This window comes from Rhinatrema bivittatum, chromosome 4 (genome assembly GCF_901001135.1).
Source record: "Rhinatrema bivittatum chromosome 4, aRhiBiv1.1, whole genome shotgun sequence".
NCBI lineage: Eukaryota > Metazoa > Chordata > Amphibia > Gymnophiona > Rhinatrematidae > Rhinatrema > Rhinatrema bivittatum.
Window position 1 is genome coordinate 312,378,656 of NC_042618.1, and position 25,129 is coordinate 312,403,784.

At 44.5% G+C, this 25,129-nt stretch overlaps 1 protein-coding gene across 2 annotated transcripts in view; it reads left to right on the forward strand.

Annotated features, from left to right (window-relative positions):
- GAS7 (growth arrest specific 7) overlaps positions 1-25,129 on the forward strand; it is a 610,573-nt gene that overhangs the window by 555,532 nt on the left and 29,912 nt on the right. For both annotated transcript variants that reach the window (XM_029600263.1, XM_029600264.1), the window contains exon 10: positions 17,069-17,197. In XM_029600263.1, the coding sequence (XP_029456123.1) occupies positions 17,069-17,197 (129 nt within the window). The remainder of the gene's footprint in view (positions 1-17,068; positions 17,198-25,129) is intronic.

Here is a 25,129-nt window from a genome sequence, read left to right on the forward strand (position 1 = left end):
CTTGGGAGCCCTTGTTTGGGGAAGCAGGCAGGGGATCTGGTGGATAAGCCTATCACAGAAGCAGAGATCCGCTGTGTCATTGCCTGGTTGAAATTACTCAAAGCCCCGCTGCCTGATGGTTTTGGCCCTGAATTTTATAAAATGCTGGGGGATTGCATTCTCGCTCCTTTAAGATGATAGTGGAACATCCAGGCAACGATGTCAGACAAGCAGGCTGAGATTTAGGATTGGATACTTTGTGAAATTTCTGGCAAAGAGAAGTAGATCTGGAAGTCATCAGCATAAAAGTGGTACTGAAAGCCATGGAGAGGAAATAGGAACATAAAAGTAAGAATGTAGAAAGAAAAGGGGCCCAGGACAGAGCCTTGAGGCACATCGACAGATAGTGAAATATTGGTAAATGAAGAATCACCAGAGGATGCAGTAAAAATATGATGGGAGAAGTAAGAAGAATACCTGGATAGAGCAGAGCCCTGAAATCCAATAGAGTACAACATGTCAAGGAGTAGACTGTGATCAACAGTGAGAAAAGAAGCTGACAGTTTGAGGAGGATGAGGATTAAGTAAAGACTCTTGACCTTATCCACAAAGAAGTCATTGGAAACTTTGACGAGCAGTTTCTGTAAAATGTAAAGGACAAAATCTAGATTGAAGTGGATCCAGAATAGAAACATGACAGTAGAAAAAGACCGTATGGTCTATCAAGTTTGCCCATCCACCTAACTAATTTACCTTTACAATTCCCATCACTCCCTCAGAGATCCTTTGTATTTATCCCATGCTTTCTTGAATTCAAATACTGTTTTTATTTCCACCACGTCTACTGGGAGGCTACTCCATGCATCTACTACCCTCTCTGCAAAGAAATATTTCCTAAGATTATTTCTGAGTCTACCCCTTTTCTGTGCCTCCTTTCTGTTGAAAGAAGTTTGCCTCCTGTGTATGGAAACTTTGGAGATATTTAAATGTTTTTATCTAATCTCCCCATCTCACCTTGAGATGAAAAAAAGTCAGGACAGTGGAGATGAATGGCACGTTCAAACAGTATGGATGCCAAAGGGAAGGAAGAAATTATTTATAGATCACAGTTCAAGATTCTCTGCCTTGGTTGTAAAGTTCTGTATAGTCAGGCCCCAGTCTGTCTTTCAAGTAAATTGGCAAAGTATGCTCCCAATAAATATCTTGGGTCAGAAAATGATTGCTTTCTTTGTGTTATTTATTATTTCAATTTTTTTCATGCTGTTCCCAACCAGCTCAAAGCAAGTTTCAAAGCAGCCCACGGATTTTCCGTGCACACAAGATAGAAAATCGATGCGTCCATGTGCATGCACACATGGACACAGCAGCACATGTGGAAAATCTACCCCTAAGTCTGACATAAGGGTACTAAAAGTTCACATTGAATCATTGAGTAGAAAGTATATGGCATTCTGATCACTTCAGGAACTATTCATTTTGGGGGTAATTTTCAAAAGCATATACACATGTAAATAGTCTTTTTGAAAATTACCCTGGGTTAGTATGTGTAAAAGAGTGCCAAAGGCTTTTCTGGGGGGTGGAGTTGGGACAGGGAAATCATTTATGCGCCTACTTTCGATTTTCAAAAATATGCCCATAAATGTCTCTGTGGACATTTACACCTGCTCCCTAGCAGGTCTAAATATGTGCACCTATGCCATGCTAAAGCATATATGGTACCACTAATTTTCAAAGCGGACTTATGCATGTAAGTCCTTTCAAAACTAGGGCTGAAGTCCATGTATACTTTGTACATAAAGACTTCAGCCTTATGCAGTCTTGTTATTAAATTGGAGGCAAGCTTTCATTTCCCGGAAGAAGAATGTTTTGAATATCTGAAATGATATCACCTCATGTCAGAAGTTTGATGCTCAGTTTTTTAGTTTTGCTTTCTTATAACTTTGTGCTTATTCCTGTGTGATTGGCATAGTATCTTCACAGTTAAAGGAAGGTGGAGGAAGAGGTAGGTAAGGGAAAGAGGAGAAGGGGTGTTCCTAGGGTTTATCTGTTTATAGATTTGCAACAAATGTTTGGTCTATTAGACTTTCGGGGGCAAAAGGAACAAATGCCCCTCATGGCTGCGCTGTCACACTATATTGACACAGGTGTACAATATCTGTTAATACTGAAATTGTGTAAGTACTACTTAGACTTTGGCTGAATGCATTCAAGAACTTATTGTGCATTATGTTTTTGTTCAACTTTACTTATTAAAAAGGTTTATGCATAAAATAGGGCTCTTCATTATCCAGCCTTTTGGGGTACACAGGGCCTCTTCTATCTTTAAGAGTTTAGTAGACATTGTGCTCTGTGGTTTTGATGATTATGTGCTGGTGTATTTAGTTATTACCATTTTCAGCAACTACAGAAAGGAACACCTTGTGCGTCTGCAGGAAATGTTCTGGAAGCTGCAAGATTCTGGTTTAACTATAAAAATGTTCAAGTGTTTGTGGGCTTTCCCAGAGCTGCATTACCTAGGATATATGTGATAGGAGAAACATAAAATCTCAAAATGGGAAGATAGAAGCCATCCAGAAGACGAAGAGACCTCAGAGAAAGAAAGAGATAAGACGTTTCCTGGGATTTGTGGATTAGTCCTGGTATTTCATTCCTATCTTTTCAGATATTACCATGTCTCTCACCACATTGACTAGAAGAACAAAAGGAAGCCCATATTGTGGACAGCTGAATGTGAGATGATGTTCCAAGTCCTCAAGAAGACTGTTTGTCAAGTTTCAGTCCTAATCACCCCAGACTTTAAAGAAGGATACCTAGTGAAATTGGATGTCTTGGAAGATGACCTTGGCATTGTGCTTGAAACAAGGGCAACCCGGGAGGGTAGGGGGAAGTATCCAATTGAAAATTTCCACTTGATATATGGCTCTGCACATTAAGGGAGCAATTTTCAATAGGCTAGGTAGTTGTAAAGTAAATATGCACTTTTAACATATTTACTTGATTGCTAATTTTCAAAGAGAAACTACCCAGGTAGTTTCTCTTTGACATTAGCTAATGTAAAGTATGTGCACCAAAAGTGCCTGGGTACTTTGCACCTGCTATTTTTGCAGACAGCCAATGGGGTAAAATAGTGCATGCAATCTAATTTCAGTTTGGGTTATACCTTTCGACAGGTAAAAAAAAAACATACTCCACACATCTTACAATTAAAACATACAAATTACATCAGGAAAATCTTTAATAAATTGCATCATACAGGCCTAATTACAAAATCATCAATAATAATACCACAATACTATTCATGTACTCGGCTTTCTGGTCTCTGCATCTTCCACTGCCGCCTGCTCTTCCTCCAGGACCCAGAGCATCTCAGTGTCAGGCTGGCAGAAATCTCCTCCCTTTATATCTGCAACAATCAGTGGGTAATGTGATCACCTAAGTGGTAGAAATATAAATTATCATGTTAATGTAAGCTTCTAAGATGGAGAAAAATGGGTATTATAAGTTGCACATTTTAACACCCTTTCGTGATTAGTGTTAGTGTTATACCTGCAGTATTTGAATCATTTGCATACTCATTTCTTTATTTTACTATGCTAGCATGCATCATTTCAGTGTGTCTACCATGCTCAACATTACTGTCTGAATAAGGCCATAATCATCTATGGATCACTGTGTCGTATAGCCTATGCACAAACACCATTTTATGCATGCTTATATTTACTGAATTAGGTTCCTACTCCTTTGTTTGTCATTGCATGCAAACATATGTATGGCTGTATTTGTGAATGCATGTGTCTGAGTACATGTCTGTAAAGGACTTTGTACATGAGATATTTGAGGGAGTATAAGAGTGCAAATTTATAATGCATGAGCCTGCATGTATGTGTGTATTCTGTATGTGTACTGTGTAAGGGTACAGTGTACATGTGTGATTTATTAACCGCCTTTTTGTATATAAAATTTACCCAAGGTGGTTTACAATACATTGGAAGTAACAACATATGAGCAAGGTAATTTTCAGCTTTACAAATAGCAAGGAGTATAAAAGTAGAATGGCAGTTGGAGTCACAGTTTCACTTAGTAGTAAAAAGATGTACCTAGGATTAAACATTAGATCAACAAACACTGACTAAGCTCTACAAGCAACACAGTAGAAATACTAGATGATGCCAGGCAGTATTATGTAACCATCTTGGTTTCTGAGTGACAGAAGAACCAGGCTTTTATTTGATTCCTGAAACGGGAGTAATTGGGTATTTACCATACTTCTTCTGGGAGGGAGTTCCAAAGAGCAGGTGCTGTTTCCGAGAAGGATCTGAGGGTGTCATTCTGATATCTTTTCATGATTGAATTGGCATTGAGGATCCAAGTAAAGATCTTAGTGATCAGGAGGGCATATAGAACGACAGCCTTTCACATAAGTAGGTAGGTCCTTCCTCTTTCAAAGTTTTGACCATTAATGTCAGCATTTTGAATTTTGTTCTATAAGATATAGATAGCCAGTGTAGTTTGTGTAGGCCATGTGTGATGTTGTGCGTCTTGCATCCTTCTGTCAGTTGTGCAGCTGAATTTTGTATTATCTGGAGCTTGTGGAGGTCCTTGTTAGACTTTGGAGAGTGCTATGAAATTTTGTGAGCACTATGCCCATTCATTGAAAACACAAACCTACTTAGAGTGTTCTATGCCATGGTAACTACATGTAGGTTTGTGTTTTCAATGAATGGGCATAGTGCTCACAAAATTTCATAGTTGAAAGCAGCAGCTCTTTGCTGCCTGGATTTGCAGAAGCATGGTGAGTTCCAAGTCCTGTATCTGACTCCAAGGCTTTTTTAATGGCAGCTTATGTGTTCCAAAGTAGATTTTCCGGTCTGGAGCTTGTCTGTTTGTTTTATACCCAGAGAATCTCAGTTTTGTTGGGATTCAGATAGGAGTTTGTTGTTCTTTGTCCATTCTTGGATGACTGTAATGTTCAAGCTTAGCTTATTTATAGCTGTGAATGGATCAAGTTCCATGTTAGCACAAGTTGGACAAAATCTGCATAGATGTTAGCTTTGATGTTGAAAGTTCAGATCAGTTGCACCAGTGATTTGAGGTATATATTGATAGTATGGAGCCTTGGGAGACCCCACAATCTAATGTCCAGAGTGCTGACATGTAGACAGCAAAAGGCACAGATTATTGGCTGTCTGACAGAAATGAGTTGAATCAGGTTAAGGCCTTGCTGCTTGGTCCAGCTTCTGCTAGTCAGAAGAACAGGATCTTATGATCTACAGTGTCAAAAATAGTACCAACACTGCTGCTTAATTTCTATCACAATATCTCAGGAGATCATCCAGCAGGGCAACTAGGACCGTCTCTGTTCCTTGGCCTTTTCTGAATCCAGATTGATACGTCCAGCCAGTTCTTCTCTGCTAGCTAATCATTTAGTTCAGCTCTTACTGATTGTTCTATTAATTTCTCTAGGAAAGGAAGATTGGATACCAGGTGGTATTTTTCAAATTTGTTTGAGTCCAGGGTTATCTTTTATATTAATGGTCTGTGACGGGGTCACTATGCTAGACTAGATAGAATAAAGCTAGGAACCAAAGATTCAAGGGAAGGGGGGAGGAAGGAAAATACAGCAACACCAGGCAAGAGAGGGCCCTTGGTTCCTTCCCCCGGATGTTACAAGGACAGAAGAACCACAGGTGTGGGAGGTTAAGGGTGGGACTTCCCTGGAGCCAATCAGCTGGCAGAGGAGGAGGAGTTTCACAGGATAAAAAGGACTCCTTAGTAGAGCAGTCTCAGTCTCCTGCGGGGGACCGAGGAGGAAGGATTGGATTTCCTGTCTGCTCTGGGAGACTTTGTAAGTAAGTGGGTCCTTTGGCCGAAGTGAGAGTTGGTACCGCCCAGGGGAGGAGCCCCGCTGAGCCTCACTGTCGGGAGGTGGAGCCTCAGCTGTGGGATGATATGTAGCAGATGTATAGGTGGAGAAAGCGAGGGTGACCCCAGGAGGCGGGCCACAGAGCTACCTCACAGTACAAGCAATTGTCCCTTAGGCGCTGAAGTACTTTGCAGACATCTCGGCGATGATTCTGGAGGTCTCGTGAGAATACCAGGATGTCATCCAGATAGACTACGATGCACTGGTAGAGCATGTCCCTGAATACCTCATTTATCATATTCTGGAACACCACTGGAGCATTACAAAGGCCAAAGGTCATTACCAGGTATTCAAAATGGCCGTCACTGGTGTTAAAAGCGGTTTTCCATTCGTCACCCTGGCATATCCTGACCAAATTGTAGGACCCTTTCAGGTCCAACTTGAAGAATATTTTGGAGCCTGTCAAACAGTTCAGAGATTAGTGGCAATGGGTATTGGTCCTTCTGGGTAATTTCGTTTAAGCCACGGTAATCTATACACGGCCGGAGGGAACCATCCTTTTTCCCCACGAAAAAGAATCCCGCTCCAGCGGGAGACTTAGAAGGTCGAATGAAACCTTTTGCCAAATTCTCTTGTATGTAGTCTGACATAGCCTTAGTTTCTATTAGCGAAAGTGGGCACACCCTTCCACGAGGAGGCTCTGAATTCGGAAGTAAATTTATCGCACAATCAAATGAGCGATGAAGTGGTAACGTGTCCGCAGCCTTCTTTGAAAATACATCGGCGTAAGTGGAATACTGCAGCAGGAGACCCGGGAGAGACATCGTGGTGGTTAAGCAAGGCAGGGGTGACACGACCTCCAAGCAATCCTTATGACAGGAGTTGCCCCATTGTGAAAGCTGTAAGGTGCCCCAGTCAAATTGCGGAGTGTGAAGTTTCAACCACAGTAGTCCAAGAACCACTGGATGGATGGCCTTGTCTAGTATGAGGAAGGAGATGGTCTCTGTGTGCATGGATCCTGTACGAAGTCAGATGGGAACTGTGGAGCAAGTATCTTTGCCAGGTAGCGGCTCAACATGGTTAGAGGAGAGCAATAAAGGCGTGGGAGTGTGGACTGTGGGGATCCAGAGATGCTCCACCAGCTATCAGAGGATAAAATTACCACCAGCCCCGGAATCCATTAAGGCTAAGGTGTGAAATTCCAGGGTACCTGAGTTGATGGAAACAGCTAGCATTAATGGAGGAGAGTGTGCTGTCAGACCTAGGAGAAATCCTTCGGTAGAACCTAGGCCTGGGAGTTTCCTGGACAGAGTGGACATGCAGGTACCGCGTGTCCGGGTTGGCCACAGTACATACATAGCCCTGAACGTAGGCGGCGATGTTTCTCCTTCGAGGATAGGTGACTGTGACCCATCAGCATTGGTTCCTCTTCATCGGTATCTTGCGGAGCAGTGGTCTTCATGGAAAGTGCTGGATGGATACGGGGAGTGCCAGTAGCCACCCTCTTGGATCCTCTGGTCTCTTGCAAGTGTTCACGAAGATGGTGGTCAATGCGGCCTGCGAGGTTCATGAGAGCCAGGGTGTCAGGAAGTTCTTGTTGCGACCGTCGCTGCTCGACGTCCTCACTCCTCCCTCTTTACCTCTGTGGCGACTCCCTCTGGGTCTGATGGACGGCTGGCTGCTGCGGCATCTCCATGCCGTCTCCCTCCGGCGTCCCTGGACCGGCTCGACGTTGCAGATCCGCCATGTTGCCTGAAGACCTAGGGCGCATGCGTGCGCACGCTCTGATTGAAGTACCAGCAAGGCTGCGAACCTCAAGGGCGTCCCCCTGAGATGATGCCATCCACTTCCTATATTTAAAGGTCTCTATTTCTAGTTAGCAAGGGGATTGCTTCGGCTACAGCTCCCAAGCTACTCTGCCTCCTCGGACTTACTAGAGGTACCCGCTCCTTGGGGGCCTCGCTCTTTCTCTTTACTTTCAGATTACAGATAGGAACCGGTACTCGCTCCTTGAGGGCCCATGTTCCTGGACACTCTGAAGATTCTCTATTGCTTGGAAGCTATCGCTGCTACAAACAATTGTGAGTTACCATCGCTCTCTCAGAGCTTTCCCTGGAACCAGGTACTCGCTCCTCGAGGGCCTAAACCTTTCCAGTTCCTGAGCTTCCTTGAGACCTTATGTGAGTTTTGTCATTAGTTCTGTTCATGAACTCTGCCTACTCTGCCTACTCACTTTCTACAGTTTCTCAAAGGCTCAGCAATCCTGGATCGCTGTTCCAGTATCATATCACTACTGCCACCTCTGGTGGTTTCAAAAACCTGTTTAATAAAAGAACTAATGTGTGTCTGTCTCCATACTCAAGCCTAGCCGGTGGTCCCTCTCGGGATATCCTCCCGGGGGCGTGGTCATCTGCCACCGGCCCAGGGATCCACCTACAACTATATCAGATTCATTACAGATTGCTACTCCTTAGCAAGACGATATCTGAGACACTACAAGATTGCTGACTCCTCCTCCTTTAGGAGCCATCAATAACAGATTGCTAACAGATTGCTCACTCCATAGTCTAACTCCGTAGTCTAACTCCTAACAGATTTATAACAGTTCTCGAGCTGCTAGCTCATCTTTGATGTGTGGACTCAGCCCTACGAGGAAGATCGCACGCAGGCAGCCCAAACCCAATGCAGCTCAGATACAAGAGTCCTAAACTCGATGATGTATTCGGTAAGGGATCGGGAACCTTGATGCAGGTGCAGTAGTGTGGAACCGGCAATAGCCTTATGAGCAGGGTCGTCAAAGACGGAGTGGAAGAGGGCGAGGCAGCCCAGCAGATCTTGAAGGATTGGGTCTGCTCGTTCCCACAGAGGTGACGCCCGTCCTTCCAGTAGGAATAGTCTGTATGTTGTCTTGATAGCTATGTCAGGGAAGTATGCAGGTTGTAAGGAAAAGTGCATGTTGCACTGATTCAGGAAGCCCGTACAGACAAGGGGTCACCTAAAAAACAAAGAGGTGCACACAGGGGCACAGGTGGCCGGAACGGAGGCGTCTGTGGAGTAGAGCTCAGTTTGGCAGATGTCGAGGCAGTGTCCAAACAGTTATTTAAAATATTTATGGCATTAGCCAAATTCTCCAAAACTTTCTGCTGGTCAGAAGTTCGCTGGGCCAGGCTGAGAGCTGTGCTGGGTCCATGGACTTGGCAATCTGTTAGGATTTGTAAGTAAGTGGGCCCTTTGGCTGAGGTGAGAGGTGGTACCGCCCAGGGGAGGAGCCCCACTGAGCCTCACCGTCAGGAGGCAGAGCCTCAGCTGCGGGATGATATACAGCAGATGTATAGGTGGAGAAAGTGAGGGTGACCCCATGAGGCGGGCCACGGAGCGACAGCGCAGATGCTGACGTCAGACTCAGCTCGTAAGACTAGAGTCAGGCAATAAGCTGCGGCACTACCCGAGGAGCGGGGGTGCCGGGGAAAAGTTACAGTCACTTTAGTACACTGGGTCCATAGACATGGTAGACAAGAGGGTTCCTCAGTGGGAGATCACGGCAGTGGTCCGGAGAGCGGGCTACACCAGTGAGGGTCCCTCTAGAGATGTCACGACACAGGTCCGCAGAGTAGGGTAGACCCGGAAGTGGCTCCTCTAAGAATCACGGCAATGGTCCGCAGAGCGGGGTACACCGGAGAGGGTTCTCACGTAGATATCACAACAGGGTTCCATGGCGTGGTACTCACAGCGACTGAAGACAAGTATTAGTTTCATAGAAAGCCTCGGGAAGTGAGGCAGGCAGGAGTCCGGGTGAAAGGCCCTCTGAGGAGCGGATAGCCAATAGACGAGGAAGGGCCCCCGAGGAGCAGGTACCCGATAGTCTCACACCACGGGAACAGGAACCGGAACAACGCTGGAGAGTAGGTAGATACCGCAAGTGAACTCGTTGCCAAGTCACCGGCTTTCTGGGCTGGCAAGTTTAAATATCGGAGTTGAGTGATGTCATCTGATGGGGACACCCCCGAGGTTCCCACCATGACGTGGTTAAAGCAGGTTGGGGAGCACGCGCACCTAGGGAACCCTGAGGGTAAGAAGGTGGTCTGCAGCGTCCATGCTGCTCTGGTAGGCCCGGAAACAGAGGCCGGAAGGCCGGTGGTAGCTGGCAGAGGCCGCAAGTTCGCCCAGTGGAGCCAAAGTAGTAAAAAGTGAGGTGAGCAGAAGCGGTCGCAGCTGTCTGCGGTCGCGGAGCGTAACAGACATACAGCAAGCAGACAGGGACTTGCACTGTCATACCACAAGGTTGAAGTTTTTCTGCCAGGTACTTTTGGATACTTGCCAGGTACTTGTAGCCTGGATTGCCCACTTTTGTAAACAGGATGCTGGGCTTGATGGACCCTTGATCTGTCCCAGTATAGCAATTTCTTATGTTCTTTCTTATGATATGTGTGGCAGCTGTGAGGTACAGCTTCAGGGTTTTTAAATGCTCTAAATGGGTAGTCTTTGCTTCTTTCTGAGTGACAGACAAACAGTTGCTAGGAATCCCAGATGCAGTAAGCCATTCTGGAAGAGCTGACACAGAATAAGCAAGTTCTATACAGTTCATATAGTATTGCTCAAAATAGTGGCATGGACTTAGGGTTGGGAGATTGTATTTGAAAGGCCAAGGTAAACTTATGCTGTCGTCTAACCTGCTGTGCCTTGCCCTTGCTATCTCCAAGTCACAATGGTGTGAAAGATGCAGCCAATTTGCCTTTGCAACAGGAGATTCGGGATATGGTTGCTGGACTTGGCTTCTCACCCCTGTCGCTATTCCTAACATGCTGGCAGAGATGAGGTACAATGAGGCCTTATATGTCACATAGTGAGGGCAAAGGTAGCGCCGGCTCCATTTTGAATACTGGCAATATGGCCCGAGTGCAGGAGGTCGCTCCCGGACCCCCACTGGACTTTTGGCAAGTCTTGTGGGGGTCAGGAGGCCCCCCCCAAACTGGCCAAAAGTCCCTGGGGGTCCAGCGGGGGTCCGGGAGCGATCTCCTGCACTTGTGCCTTCGGGTGCCAGGAACCAAAATGGCGCCGATAGCCTTGCCCTTACTATGTCACAGGGGCTACCGGTGCCATTGGTCAGCCCCTGTCACATGGTAGGAGCACAAGATGGCGCCGGCCATCCAGTGCTCCTACCATGTGACAGGATCCGGCCAATGGCACGGATACCCTGTCACAAGGTAAGGGCAAAGGACGGCCCGGTAGCCGGAGGATGGCCCGGAGCGGGAGATCGCTCCCGGGACCCCCACTGGACCACCAGGTACCTGTAAAAAGGTTTTAGGGGGGTCGGGAGGGTGGGGGAAGCTAAGGGGTTACTTTTAAAGAGTCGGGGTGGGTTTTTTGTTTATCGGGCCCGATGGGGAAAAAACCCACATGTGAATCTGAACCGGAATCCGAACCGATTCCGGTTCCGATTCACATCTCTACAAGTTAGTATGCAAATTTAAAATATTTATTCTTTTTATGACTATGATTTTACTATTATGATTGATGTTTTATATTTCTTGATTTTATTTTTTAATGTTTTATGAAGAATGGTAATGTTTCTGTTTTTCCATTATTGCTCTGCTTATAGAGGCTGGCTTGTTGTGGGTTCCAGTTCAATTCTTTTTAGCATGTTTCTATTTATACTTTCTGGTCTCTTTATTCTGTATTTGGTCAAAGTCTATGTTCTCCATGTGTAAGCAAGGTGAGGAATTCTACTACCATGTAATTTATCTGTAGTGATTTAAAGTAGTTTGATTTGTTTTGTTTTCTTAATAGGAAGTATAATGGTGTTCTAGGGCCTGATGTAATATGTGCAGTGTTACCTTTTCATAGATAATGTTGTTACTGTTTGACAGCTGGCAGTTAGGGCTGTTTTGGTGTGGGAAGTTACCATTACTATATTGTAGTGGTATTTCTGTTTATTCATGGCTTTCTGAGGGCCAAGCCCACACCTAGCACACATTACAAAAAATGTAATTCCATAGAAGTTCTAAGTGTCTTTTTTGCAGGATTTTCTAGTTGGCACCACAACAGTGCATGTAAATATAATATGCATGTTGTATGTGATATTTTACCTCAGAAGACTGTACTTTTGAATGTCCTTTTTTCATATAAAATCTGTTATAAAAGTATAATTGAATTGTGTGTGTGCATCTGTAAAGGGTGTGTGATAAGCCGTGGCCAGAAAAGGGGCGAGGGCAATAAGTGAGCAGCCGGCCACATTGTAGCGTTGCGTTTTTGCCCGCCACAATTGCAGCCTCGCTGCACACTTTCGCCCCCATCGTGCCAATGAAATAGCTGTAGCTATTTTCGGCGCTACTGCGGGCGATAATGTGCGATACATCATCACCCGCAGCGCTGCAGGCCCCTACTTTGCCTGAACCCCGCCCAAACTCCTCCCCTTTCCCCTAATTTGAATTTTGAAATCACGATGTGGTAGTTATTGCGTGCGTTAGGGCGTTATCTCTTGCGATAACACCCTAACTCGTGCGATAACAGCCTATCGCGATTTGATGAATGTCCCTGACAGATTGCTGGAGGGAGCTGGGCTTTTTTTTTTGATGGGCATGAGACATAGACTGAATGATGCAGGGGCTGGGGGGGGGGAGGCAGCACAGTAATTGTTTGCACAGGAAAGCAAAAAAGCTAGCGCCGGCCCTGACAAGTGGCCTTCAATTGGGGGGGGGGGGGGGGGTGGAGCGGGAGGAGGAGTCTCTGATCCTGTGGATCTTGCCTCCTGAGTCCTAGGTCCAGTTGGCTAGAGCAGCAGTGGTGAGGGGAGGGGGAGGGGAGGCCCTGGGGAGCATGGAATGAACTCTCCCTTCCTCCCCTTGCCACATTCCTGCTTCACTTCACCCCTACAAGTGAAGCTACACATTGATTACACAAGGGTGTGAGAATAACATGACCCAAGGGATGCTACTCTAAAAGCACTCTCAAGTTCACAGGGAGGTCAGTGTTTCAAAGTGATCTGGTCAGTTAACTAAGACTATATCCCTTCTTTGAAAGTAGCTGGAAATATTTAGCTGCTTATAGTGCAGACATTTCTGGAAACTTGGTTCAATTAGGGGAGCAACCTATGCACATATAATTTGATTCTTAAATTATCTATATCATGGGTTCCCAGGCTTTTAAGGAGCATGGATCCCCTTTTCAGCATCTAAATGTTTGCGGACCCCCACATGGTTGCCTTTCATTTTTACCTGGAGTTCTGCACCATATTTAGATAAGTGATTAATGTAATAATAAAGAAATAATTATATGCACACCAGGTTCATTCATAATATATAAAACTTATTAAACAATGCTTCCTGATACAAAATGGAATACATATAATTGCAAAGCACAGCAGTAAATGTGCAAGAATGTACTTATATTCAATAACTTATGTAGTGAAACTACAAGGAGCCATATAGCTGAATCTGGAGCAACAAGGGGGAATAGACTAGGGGAGAGAGAGAGACTGGTAGAGATGGACTGGTGGGGTGGGAGAGAGTCTGACCAGGATGGACTGGTGGAGAGAGAGAGAGACTGGCAAGAAAGAGATTGGTGGAGGGAAAGTGAGAGACTGGCAGGGATGGACTGATGGAAGGAGAGAGACTGGTGGAGGGAAAGACAGATTAGTAGAATAGTAGTGAGAGAGAGAGAGACAAACTTGGTGGAAATGGACTGGTGGAGGGAGAGTGAGAGATAAACTGGTGGGGATGGAGTGGTGGAAGGAGATAGAGGGAATGGTGGAGGGAAAGAGAGAGAGATTGGTAGGGATGGACGGTTAGAGAGGGAGAGAGTCTAATGCAGATGCACTGGTGGAGGGAGAGAAGGGAGAGCTTGGTGGGGGGGGGACTGTGAAGGGGGGAGATGGAGAGACTTGCAGAATGGACTTGTGGAGAGAGAAGGGAGTCTGGTTGGGATGAACCATGAAGCAGAGACAAAGAGTGAGAGACTGGTGGGGAAGAGGGAAGGAGGGATGTTTGAGACAGCCCCACATCATTAAAAAGGAGATATGGAAAGAGTTTTGGTGCGCATGACCCTCCCAAATCCCATACCCCCCCCCCCCCCCCCCAAAAAAAAAACCCAACATGGTATGTATTTATTATTTGGGGTTTTTTTGTTTTTTCTTTACAACATCAGTAACAGGGAAAACACCCTATTAGTTTGATCTTGGCAGGGGTCCAATGGCTCTCTCCACATCTGCCTATTACAATTCTATGCATGCAGAGAGAGGACACCCCCACTCCTAAAGCAAGAGGTACTTCTACAAACATTCTGCACCATTGTCACAAAGTGCTGGGCATGTACTGTATGTCAGTGGCATCTCTAGGCAAAAGAACCCTGGCCAGTTTCAGCCATAATTATTCAAGTGCATTAAAAAATAAAAATCCCAATATAGATCTGCACTTCAAGTTCTTCAATACCCTGCATTCATAGAAACTAACACAACAAAGGGTGCAGAGCAGAACAAGGGCACTTCCCCTTACCATTCACATTAAAAAAAATTAACAATCATTTCTAGTGTCACCTCATTAACAGCAACATAAACTTCCTCCACTACCAGGAACATTGTATAATATAAAATCCTGCAAACATTTTACTCAGGGCCTTTAGGAAACCTGCCATACCATAACACCCTAACTGCCAGACTCAAACAATCCCACATATGAAAAAGCAACACTACAAATATTACAACAGGCCCTAAAACATCAATACATTTTCTGTTAGAAAAACTGAACAAGTTCAGCTTCTGTAGATCCCTATATAGAAACTAAATGCTAGCAGAATACCTCACCTAAATCACACATGCAAAACACAGACAACCCCTTGCCAAATACAAAATAAAGAGACCATAAAATATAAATACAGACGCGCAAACAAAAACTGAACTGGAAACCTCAGTGCAACAATGGAAAAGCAAACACACTGCATTCCTCATAAAACATCAAACAATACAATCAAGAAATGTAAAATATTAATAGTAAAACCATATAATAAAAAGAATATTTCAAAACAACTGATGAATAGAACATCCAATAATTACAATCTCATAAATTATTTTTAAATTTCCCAAACACCAATAAAATATTTCAAAACATCAGACACATCAAATAATAGCCAATTAAAATTAACAAGAATTTAAAAATACTCTTTTTGAGGAAGATCCTTTATTTTTAATTGTTAAAAATATCACTTTGTATTATGTTAGTAATGCTTATAATTGAAGAGTTGTATTTGTTAACCTTGCAAAAGCCTTTTGCTCAATAAACAGATTTTTCCTAAAAAAAATTCCCACTCTCCATACCTGGGAACTTTTGATTTTCAGTCACCCTAAGATTGCTGCGGATTAGTAGGGGAGCATACAGTCTTTCTCTTCTCTCTTATACACACACACATACACATGTTCATTCTCACTCACTCATGGTCCCTCTCTCTTCACTCACACGGTCCCTCTCTCTCTCACACACACACACACACACACACACACATACACACACACACACAAACCCCACACATGCTCACGTTCATTCTCATTCATACACACATGGTCACTCTGATACACATATGCTCACGTACACATGCTCCCTCTCTCTCATACACACATGTTCTCACAGACAAGCATGCGCTCTCTCTCATATACACACGCTCTCACAGACACACACACTCTCTCATACACACATGCTCTCACAGACACACATGCTCTCTCATATCACAACACACATTATTGTTCTCTTATACACACATGCACTCACAGTCACACACATGCTCTGTCTCACAGAAACATACTCATCCTCTCAAACACACAGGCTCTCACAGACACACATGCTCTCTCTCTCTCTGTTACATACACATGCACTCACAGACACACATGTGTTCTGTCAAGCAGACATATACACTCCTCTCTCATTCAGACAAGCTCTCACACCCTCACTCAAGCCCAGGCCTCTTCCTTTTTATTTCCTGGAGTCTGAGGCGGGGGGGGGGGAGGGGCCAGTGGCTGCCTCCTCTCTCATTGCTGCCAGTGGATTGGGATGCGGTGGCAGTGGCTCCACGGCATTTTTCAGTCATCAGCCGCTGGCAGGATAAATGCACCAGCAACCTGTCAGGCCTCTTTTAATCTTCAGCCGCTGGCAGGATGGGTATGCCAGTGGCCTCTCAGGTCTCTTTTAATCTTCGGCTACCAGCGGAATGGGTGCCCCGGCGGCCTGTCAGGCCTCTTTTAATTTTCAGCTTGTCGGGCCTCTTTCAATCTTCAGCCACTGGCAGGACGGGTGCGCCAGCAGCCTGTCGAGCCTCTTTCAGTCTTCAGCTGCCAGCGAGATGGGTGTGCCAGTGGCCTGTTGGGCCTCTTTCAATCTTTAGCCACTGATGGGATTGGTGCACTGGTGGCACTGTTGCCTCCTTTAGTCTTCTCAGGTTGGGGTGTGCTGGTGGCCTATCAGTCCTCTTCTTTCATGGCGTGAGCTTTCTTCTCTCTGTACTCACTTCCTGCGGACCCCCTGCTATGGTCTGGCAGAGGGGTCTGCCAGACCATAGCAGGGGGTCCGCGGGCCACAGGTTGGAAACCACTGATCTATATACCATATATACTACACTGTTCCAGCTTTAACCACAAGGGGGCACCCCTCACTGTAGAATATGCGTACTCTGCAAAGCAAAACCATGCAGAAGTGCAAACAGTCTCAGGTTCGGAGGGAGGCAGTGGCATGGGCAGGCAAGCGAAGTTGTCCTGAACTGAAAGAGCAGGAAGGGACAGAGTGCCGGCATCAGCCTGGGGAAGTAGGGGTAAAGGGCTGGGTACAGACATGGTAGTAGGAAGACAGAATGGTGTCTTTGGGTTGGGGAGTTAGGGATCACGTATCCTCTGCTGAATTTTCAGTGGGTTGCAGCTAGTAGCTGGGTAGGTCTACTTCAAAACTCCAGCCACACAAATAGCAGTTTTCCCCCAAAGCCACAGCATTTCAGGTTCTCTATGAAAATTACTCAAGATACACAAGTACAAAAGTATCTTCATACTTTGCCACTAAGTAGCTTGCATGAAATTGCCCCTGTATAACCTCTTTTAGTCTCTTTCAAATCTGTTTTCCTGGGTATGTGCAGACTGCACAGAGAAATGTCTGTAGTATTCATAAATAACGTTTGTACATTCTACAGTGTCTGTGTTCATGTAGCCAGAGATGTCCCAGTATTGACCCACAGAATTGCTTTTTTTTTTTTTCTCAGCTACACACTGAAGTGGAAAAGCCACTACTCAACTTCAGAGAAAACTTTAAGAAAGACATGAAGAAATTTGACCATCACATTGCAGATTTACGAAAACAACTAGCAAGTCGTTATGCATCTGTAGAAAAGGTAAGAGATTCCAAAGACAGTAAAAGTCCTATTATCTGGCACTCAATTATACAGCATATTGTCCAGGCAACACCTGGCGGGGAGGGGAAGGGGTGATAAATAGGAGAGAGAAAGGGTTGGATTAGGGAGTAGGGTAGCTTTTCTCAGTTGTGCTCTGTCCATTCCAGCATCACCTCTTCCCCCTTCTGTTCCCTGGAAGAGAAGAGAGGAGAGAAGAGGTAAAATACTAGGAAGAAGAGGGCTCTCAGATAATGGCCATATTTGATTAAGCAACACAGCTTATTCCCTATTCATGCTGGATAATGGAGCTTTTACTCTACTGAATTCAAAAAAGCAGGTATCTTTAGATACAGCAGCAACACAGTATAGAGTGAGTGGGGAGATGTGAAATACCAGAGAGCACGTCAATGCAACTCGCCAGTAAGACAGTCCAACCACCTCAGATCAGCACCATTTCTTCTTTCGTATGCTTTCTATGGCTGGCTTCACTGTGTTTCCTCTTCCTGATCGTCACCCTATCCAGTCTTATTCCCTACATCAAACCATTCCAAACATTGAATTCACTATCCTCCTCCTCTACATTCTTTACCCTCCCTGCCCCCGTCCATTCTGCCTTGCCACTGCTCTTTTGCAGACTTAAATCTGGCTCTTCCTTGTGGATTCTGTTTCAGTTGCTGCTGTCATGGTGGCTAGCTCTTCTCCCATACTCCTCACGTCCTTCTCACCTTCAACACCATTCCTTTTCAACCGTTGGCGTCCACTCCAGCTATTATCTGTTCTATTTATCCCCTTTCGTCTGGGCAGTTATCATGTATCGACCTTCTGATATACTAGACAGGTAAAGTTTCTACTGCTTCATGGAGCAGCTGGTCCTAGAACCAATGAGAGGGGCAGCTACTTTAGATCCAGTCCTCAGTAGACTGCACAACCCGGTGCAAAGGGTTATTGTGGTGGGGCCACCAAGTAATAGCAATCATAATGCAATCAAAGTGGACATAATCACTGGAGAGAGGACATTAAGTAAAACTATTCCAGTAGCAAACAACTTTAAAAAGGGAGACTATGATAGAATGAGGAAATTAGTTAGAAAAACAACTGAAATGAGCAGTTGCGAATGTTAAATGTTTGCATGAAGTATGAGCATTCTTTAAAAATACCATTTTGGAAGTACAGATAAAATGCATGTTTTGCATTAAAAAAAAAAGGGGAAAAGGAAGACCAAATGACTGCCAATATGTTTTGATGGTGAGAGAAAGGAGGCTGTTAAAGCTAAAAGGGCATTGCTCAAAAAAATGGAAAGCAGACCCAGATAATGAAAATAGGAAAGAGCAAAGGCACTGGCAAGTTAGATGTAAAACAGTAGTAAGAAAGGCCAAGAGAGAATTTGAGAAGAAGCTTATCAGTGAGGCAAAAATGAATGCTAACATTGTTTTCAAGTAAATTCAAAGCAGAAAGCCTTTGAGGGAATCAGTTGGGCCACTAGATGGTTGAGGGGTAAAGGGGTGCTCAGGATAAGGAAATAGCAGAAAAACTGAATGAATTCTTTGCCTCAGACTTTACTGAGGAGGATGTTGGGAACACACCCATACCTGAAAAAGTCTTTAATAATGGAGATTCTGAGCAACTAAAACAAATATCTAATGTCATGGAGGATGTAATAGACCAAGTTGACAAACTAAAGAGTGACAAATCATTGGGACTGGGCATCCACCCCAGAGTTCTATAACATAAAATTTCTAGTTAATGGTTATTCTGTAACTAGTTGTACTAGTTGTTACTAGTAATCTGTAACCTATCATGAAATTAATAAAATAAATAGACCCCATATTGTTGTGAAAATATACATTGTTAATGTGAGGTCCACCTTTCCGATGCACTGTTCTTGTTTTTAATGAATGAATGATTGTATGAATGATTAGCTAGTATTTTAATGGCTAGATAAGTGTTGTGTTATCTTTAAATAAACATTTTTGTATGTTTATACTTTATTGTCATGTGATAAAATATGTATGGTTCAGTGATGAACACTGGCCAGACCTAGATTTACATGGACAATTTCTGACCAGTTGTTCGATGCCAGCTTAATAGATGCACAGCCCTGTAAGCAGGTTTAGGGGTGCAGGGATCTGTCTGCTACAAGAAACTGCTAGCTGCCCTCCCACCTTATTTGCGATCCTAAGTCAGGGAAAAGACAATGTGTATTCTCCTCAGAAACAGACTTTTATTTATCAGATTTGGCAGGACATAGCATTTAGAAAATAATAATTCCTATCTCTAACATCCTGGCCTCTAAACACCAGTTTTCCCTAAAGAAAGTTCTGTATCATGGGTGGTAACAAAACATGCCATAAATCTTTCCCTGCTCAAGATATTAATACTTATGGCTAACTTACTTACCCCTGATTCCAACTTCAGGCAATACCTCTGTTCACCTCTGAAGCAGGTTCCGGCTGGAGAGCTGGAGAATGTGGACGGAGGAGAGGCTTGCTTCCTGGGCTTGGTGCTGGCAGAGTGAGCAGGCTGTGCAGGAAGGAGGCTAGCTTCTGGCTCTGGTGCTTGCCGACTCTTTGGGCTGGTTCTCACCCTTTCTCGTCTATGAATCCGTGTCACTCTTCACACCTGAGCTGGAGTATTCTCTCTCCAATCACATGGCCACACCTGGTCTCCCTTCTCGATAGCCAGGAGGGCTGGTTTGCTTCTGGCACCCCTTTGTTTTCAGGGATGCTTCAGCACGGGTTTCAGGGTCTCTCTCAGGATCCACTCTCCGGGTTTTCTCCCAGGGTGGGCGTTCATGGTTTGTGCCTCCTCTTCTTCTGGGGGTCCGTTGCTTGCCTTTCCTTCTTTCTTGCCCCCTGTCTTATACTTTCCAGCTGATGCATAACCTGTGGTGGGTGGAGGGTCTTTTGCCACATTGCAGGTCTTTTTCCCCCTTCCCATTCCTTCTGGAGGTGAACTGCCACATTTGTATGCTAAGCTGTGTGTTAGAGTGTTTTTCTCCATCTAAGGCTGCTCCCCCCCCCCCCCCCCCCCTCTAAGGGTGAGGGTCTTTCTGACCTCTGCTTGCTTGCTGTCCCTGACACTTGCTTAGGATCTTAAGTCATTGCCTCTCTGTCTGCTTTATATTTGCACAGGAACTGACAAACAGGCACATTTGATAAGGTATCCTTCAATGTATCTGGACAAGACCTCTTCAATTTCCACAGTGACAATGTTTTAAAGTTCACCTGGGCAATGTTCCTTCTCTTGCTGTGACAGTGCCTTTTTGGGGCATGTCAGAATTTGGCCTGTACATGGCTATTATAATTCATAATTGGTGCATCAGTGGTAAACATGAGATATCTCCCTACAGCCCCAGCCACTTCCTGCGATCTTTCTCCATAAACTCTTCAAGTTGCAGAACCTGGTTGGTCCAAGGGGCTATGTGGAGTGTAGGGTTTGTCGAGGAAAGCTAGAGCTCTGATTGTCATGCTCGAATATGGGCATCCAGGTGCAAGCACAACATGATTAAGTTATTCAGCACTAAAGGAGCTCTTGGTAGGTCAGTTCATCCTTGATCTGATCCACTTGTAAGGATTGTGGACTCTTGTTGCTGTGGAAAGGTTGACTCAACCTACAGGGAAGGTCCTGTAGGTCCTCCCCGACAACTGGCGGGACTAGGCTGGTGCTAGACTGGTCTAGGGCTTCATTTTTATCAGAACCTTTCCCCCTAGGTTGAGCCCTCAGGTTCCAGGAGCTAACAGGACATAAGAGAGAGCCTTGTGAAGAATAGTATGGTGGGAAATCCCAGTTGTGGCTAGGGTCAGAGGCACGCAGCAGACAGGGATGGTCGTGGTTCAAGCTGAGGTCAGAAGGAGGTGGCAGGTGAGAATGGTCTAGGTCCAGGCTGTGGTCAGAGGCAGGCTGCAGGTGAGAATGGTCAAGATTTATATTCTGCCTAACAGACATTTCAAAGCAAATTTCATTCAAATACTGTATATGTATGTCTAAAGCTTCCACTCTTGTGGCCACTGTAGTGGAAATATCCTCCAGCCTTCTGATCAGAGCCACACTTTGTAGACATAGAATTTAGGAATATGATTGCATCATTGAAGCACTTTGTGGAACAATGCCACCACATGGCCGGACATACCTCTTGTCAGGCCCAGAAGCTAAGGCCATATCCGAATATATTCAAGAAAATCTAGCTCAGAGCTTCATTTAACTGTCAAAGTCCCCTGTCAGCACAGGAGTCTTCTTCGTACAAAAACCGTATGGATCCCTTAGGTCCTGTATCGATTACCGAGGCCTCAGAAAGATCACAGTTAAGGATCTTTAATCCTCTTCCACTAATCCCTGAACTCTTTCATAGACTTCAGGGTGCCCAGATTTTTACCAAGCTAGACTTGTGAAAGGCCTATAACCTCATTCGGATCTATCAGAATGATGAATGGAAGACTGTCTTTAATACCAGGGATTGAAGACAGTCTTCCACTGGGAGGTCCATTTTCAACCGCTGTGCAGCTTAGCTAGTTAGCCAGAAAAACATATCTGGCTATCCTATGGGCCAACCAGAGTTAGCCGCATTGGTTAAGCGACTAATTCCACACCTGTTGTCCTGGATTAGTGATCTGGGATACACACAAACTTTCTCCACTATTTTTCACCTACATATACAAACAAACACACATATTCTCTCACACCCATATATATACTCTCATACACACACACACACACACACATACACATGCACTTTGTCCCACATGCCTTCTCATATACAGATACATACTCTCTCACACACACACATGCTCTTTGTCCCACATGCCTTCTCATATACAGATACATACTCTCTCACACACATACATGCTTTCTCACCCACACACACGTGTTCTCTCCCATATGCTCTCACCCACATACATGTGTTCTCTCCCACATGCTCTCACCCACCCACTCATTCTATCTCCCACATGCTCTCACACCCACCCATTCGTTCTCTCTCCCACATGCTATCTTATCCACCCACATACTCTCTCTCCTACATGTTCTGTCACACACACACATGCTCTCTCCAACATGCTGTCCCTCATATGTACAGCTCTCTCACACACATACATGCTCTCTCCTTCTCCAACATGTTCTCTCACACTCACACACACATGCTATCTCTCCTATGCTCCGCTTTCTCTCTCAGACACAAGCTCTCTCTCTTGGTGACAGCAGCAGCCTCTTCCTTGGGCCCACACAGGTCTGGAAGCCTCTTCTCTCCACTCTCTCCTCTTTTGTGGGGCAGACACTATTCCTCCTCCTTCGTCCCAAGTGAGTGCTGACATTACTCATCTTCTCTTCAGCAGCAGCCAATACTGTTCCTGCATTTTCAGGCCCCATGTGACGACAAATGCTGCTCTTCCTCTCTTCTGCCATGGGGCCCACCCAGCCAACATTGCTCCTGCTCCTTCATCCTAGAACAGTGGTTCTCAACCTTTTTTCTTTCGGGACACACCTAACAGATGGTTCTCACATGCATGACACACTGACCCATGATCGTCGCGGGGCTAGATGTAAAAGTACAGTTTGCATCCACGGGAACCCCCTTGACCCACAATAATGGATGTAAAGCAGAATTATGACATTCCCCATACAACTCACCCTTCAAAAAAGATATTCTGGCTCTGGTGTCATCTCAGTAACAGTACTTTTACATCTAGCCCCATGATCGTCACGGGGCTAGATGTAAAAGTACAGTTTGCATCCACGGGAACCCCCCGACCCACAATAATGGATGTAAAGCAGAATTATGACATTCCCCATACAACTCACCCTACAAAAAAGATATTCTGGCTCTGGTGTCATCTCAGTAACAGCAACTCAAACTCCTTCTACTTCCAGGCTCAATAGCCCTACTTATGAAAAGACAGCAGTTTACCACCAATGCATGTCCTCTTGAGAAAACACAACAAATAAGACTGATACAAACGCTTTCATGCTAATAAAATATCTCATCTCGGTGACAGACACAGAATCGACCTAACATACTCCCAGGATCTGTAGTAATGCACATAAACTAATCCGTACACACTTACACCTATTTTATGGAATACACTCAAACAGGAGCAACCCTATCTATGAAAAGGCAACACTACAAATATTAAATCAGGCCCTAAAAACCAATACACCTCTTATTAGGAAAACAGAACTAGCAAGCAGCTATAGATCCCCACACAGAAATAATTGTAAAACTATACTAATAAGCAGAATAAATGTTTCAAAACAGCTATGAAGTAAGATGGGAGAATTAGAATGTATAGCAGTAAATGATGACATAGACTTAATTGGCATCTCAGAGACATGGTGGAAAGAGGATAACCAATGGGACAGTGCTATACCGGGGTACAAATTATATCGCAATGACAGAGAGGAGCACTCGGGAGGAGGTGTGCCACTTTATGTCCGGGATGGCATAGAGTCCAACAGGATAAACATCCTGCATGAGACTAAATACAAAATTGAATCTTTATGGGTAGAAATCCCTTGTGTGTCGGGGAAGACTATAGTGATAGGGGTATACTACCGTCCACCTGGTCAAGATGGTGAGACGGACAGTGAAATGCTAAGAGAAATTAGGGAAGCTAACAAAATTGGTAGTGCAGTAATAATGGGAGACTTCAATTACCCCAATATAGACTGGGTAAATGTATCGTCGGGTCACGCTAGAGAGATAGCGTTCCTGGATGGAATAAATGATAGCTTTATGGAGCAATTGGTTCAGGAACCGACGAGAGAGGGAACAATTTTAGATTTAATTCTCAGTGGAGCACAGGACTTGGTGAGAGAGGTAACGGTGGTGGGGCCGCTTGGCAATAGTGATCATAATATGATCAAATTTGATTTAATGACTGCAAATCCAAGGCTCTCGTGCTAAACTTTCAAAAGGGAAACTTTGATAAAAAGAGAAAAATTGTTCGAAAAAAACTGAAAGGAGCAGCTACAAAAGTAAAAAATGTCCAAGAGGCGTGGTCATTGTTAAAAAAATACCATTCTAGAAGCACAGTCCAGATGTATTCCACACATTAAGAAAGGTAGAAAGAAGGCAAAACGATTACCGGCATGGTTAAAAGGGGAGGTGAAAGAAGCTATTTTAGCCAAAAGATCTTCATTCAAAAATTGGAAGAAGGATCCAACAGAAGAAAATAGGATAAAGCATAAACATTGGCAAGTTAAATGTAAGACATTGATAAGACAGGCTAAGAGAGAATTTGAAAAGAAGTTGGCTGTAGAGGCAAAAACTCACAGTAAAAACTTTTTTAAATATATCCGAAGCAGAAAGCCTGTGAGGGAGTCAGTTGGACCGTTAGATGATCGAGGGGTTAAAGGGGCACTTAGAGAAGATAAGGCCATCGCGGAAAGATTAAATGATTTCTTTGCTTCGGTGTTTACTGAAGAGGATGGTGGGGAGGTACCCGTAATGGAGAAGGTTTTCATGGGTAATGATTCAGATGGACTGAATCAAATCACGGTGAACCCAGAAGATGTGGTAGGCCTGATTGACAAACTGAAGAGTAGTAAATCACCTGGACCGGATGGTATATACCCCAGAGTTCTGAAGGAACTAAAAAATGAAATTTCAGACCTATTAGTAAAAATTTGTAACTTATCATTAAAATCATCCATTGTACCTGAAGACTGGAGGATAGCAAATGTAACCCCAATATTTAAGAAGGGCTCCAGGGGCGATCCGGGAAACTACAGACCGGTTAGCCTGACTTCAGTGCCAGGAAAAATAGTGGAAAGTGTTCTAAACATCAAAATCACAGAACATATAGAAAGACATGGTTTAATGGAACAAAGTCAGCATGGCTTTACCCAGGGCAAGTCTTGCCTCACAAATCTGCTTCACTTTTTTGAAGGAGTTAATAAACATGTGGATAAAGGTGAACCGGTAGATATAGTATACTTGGA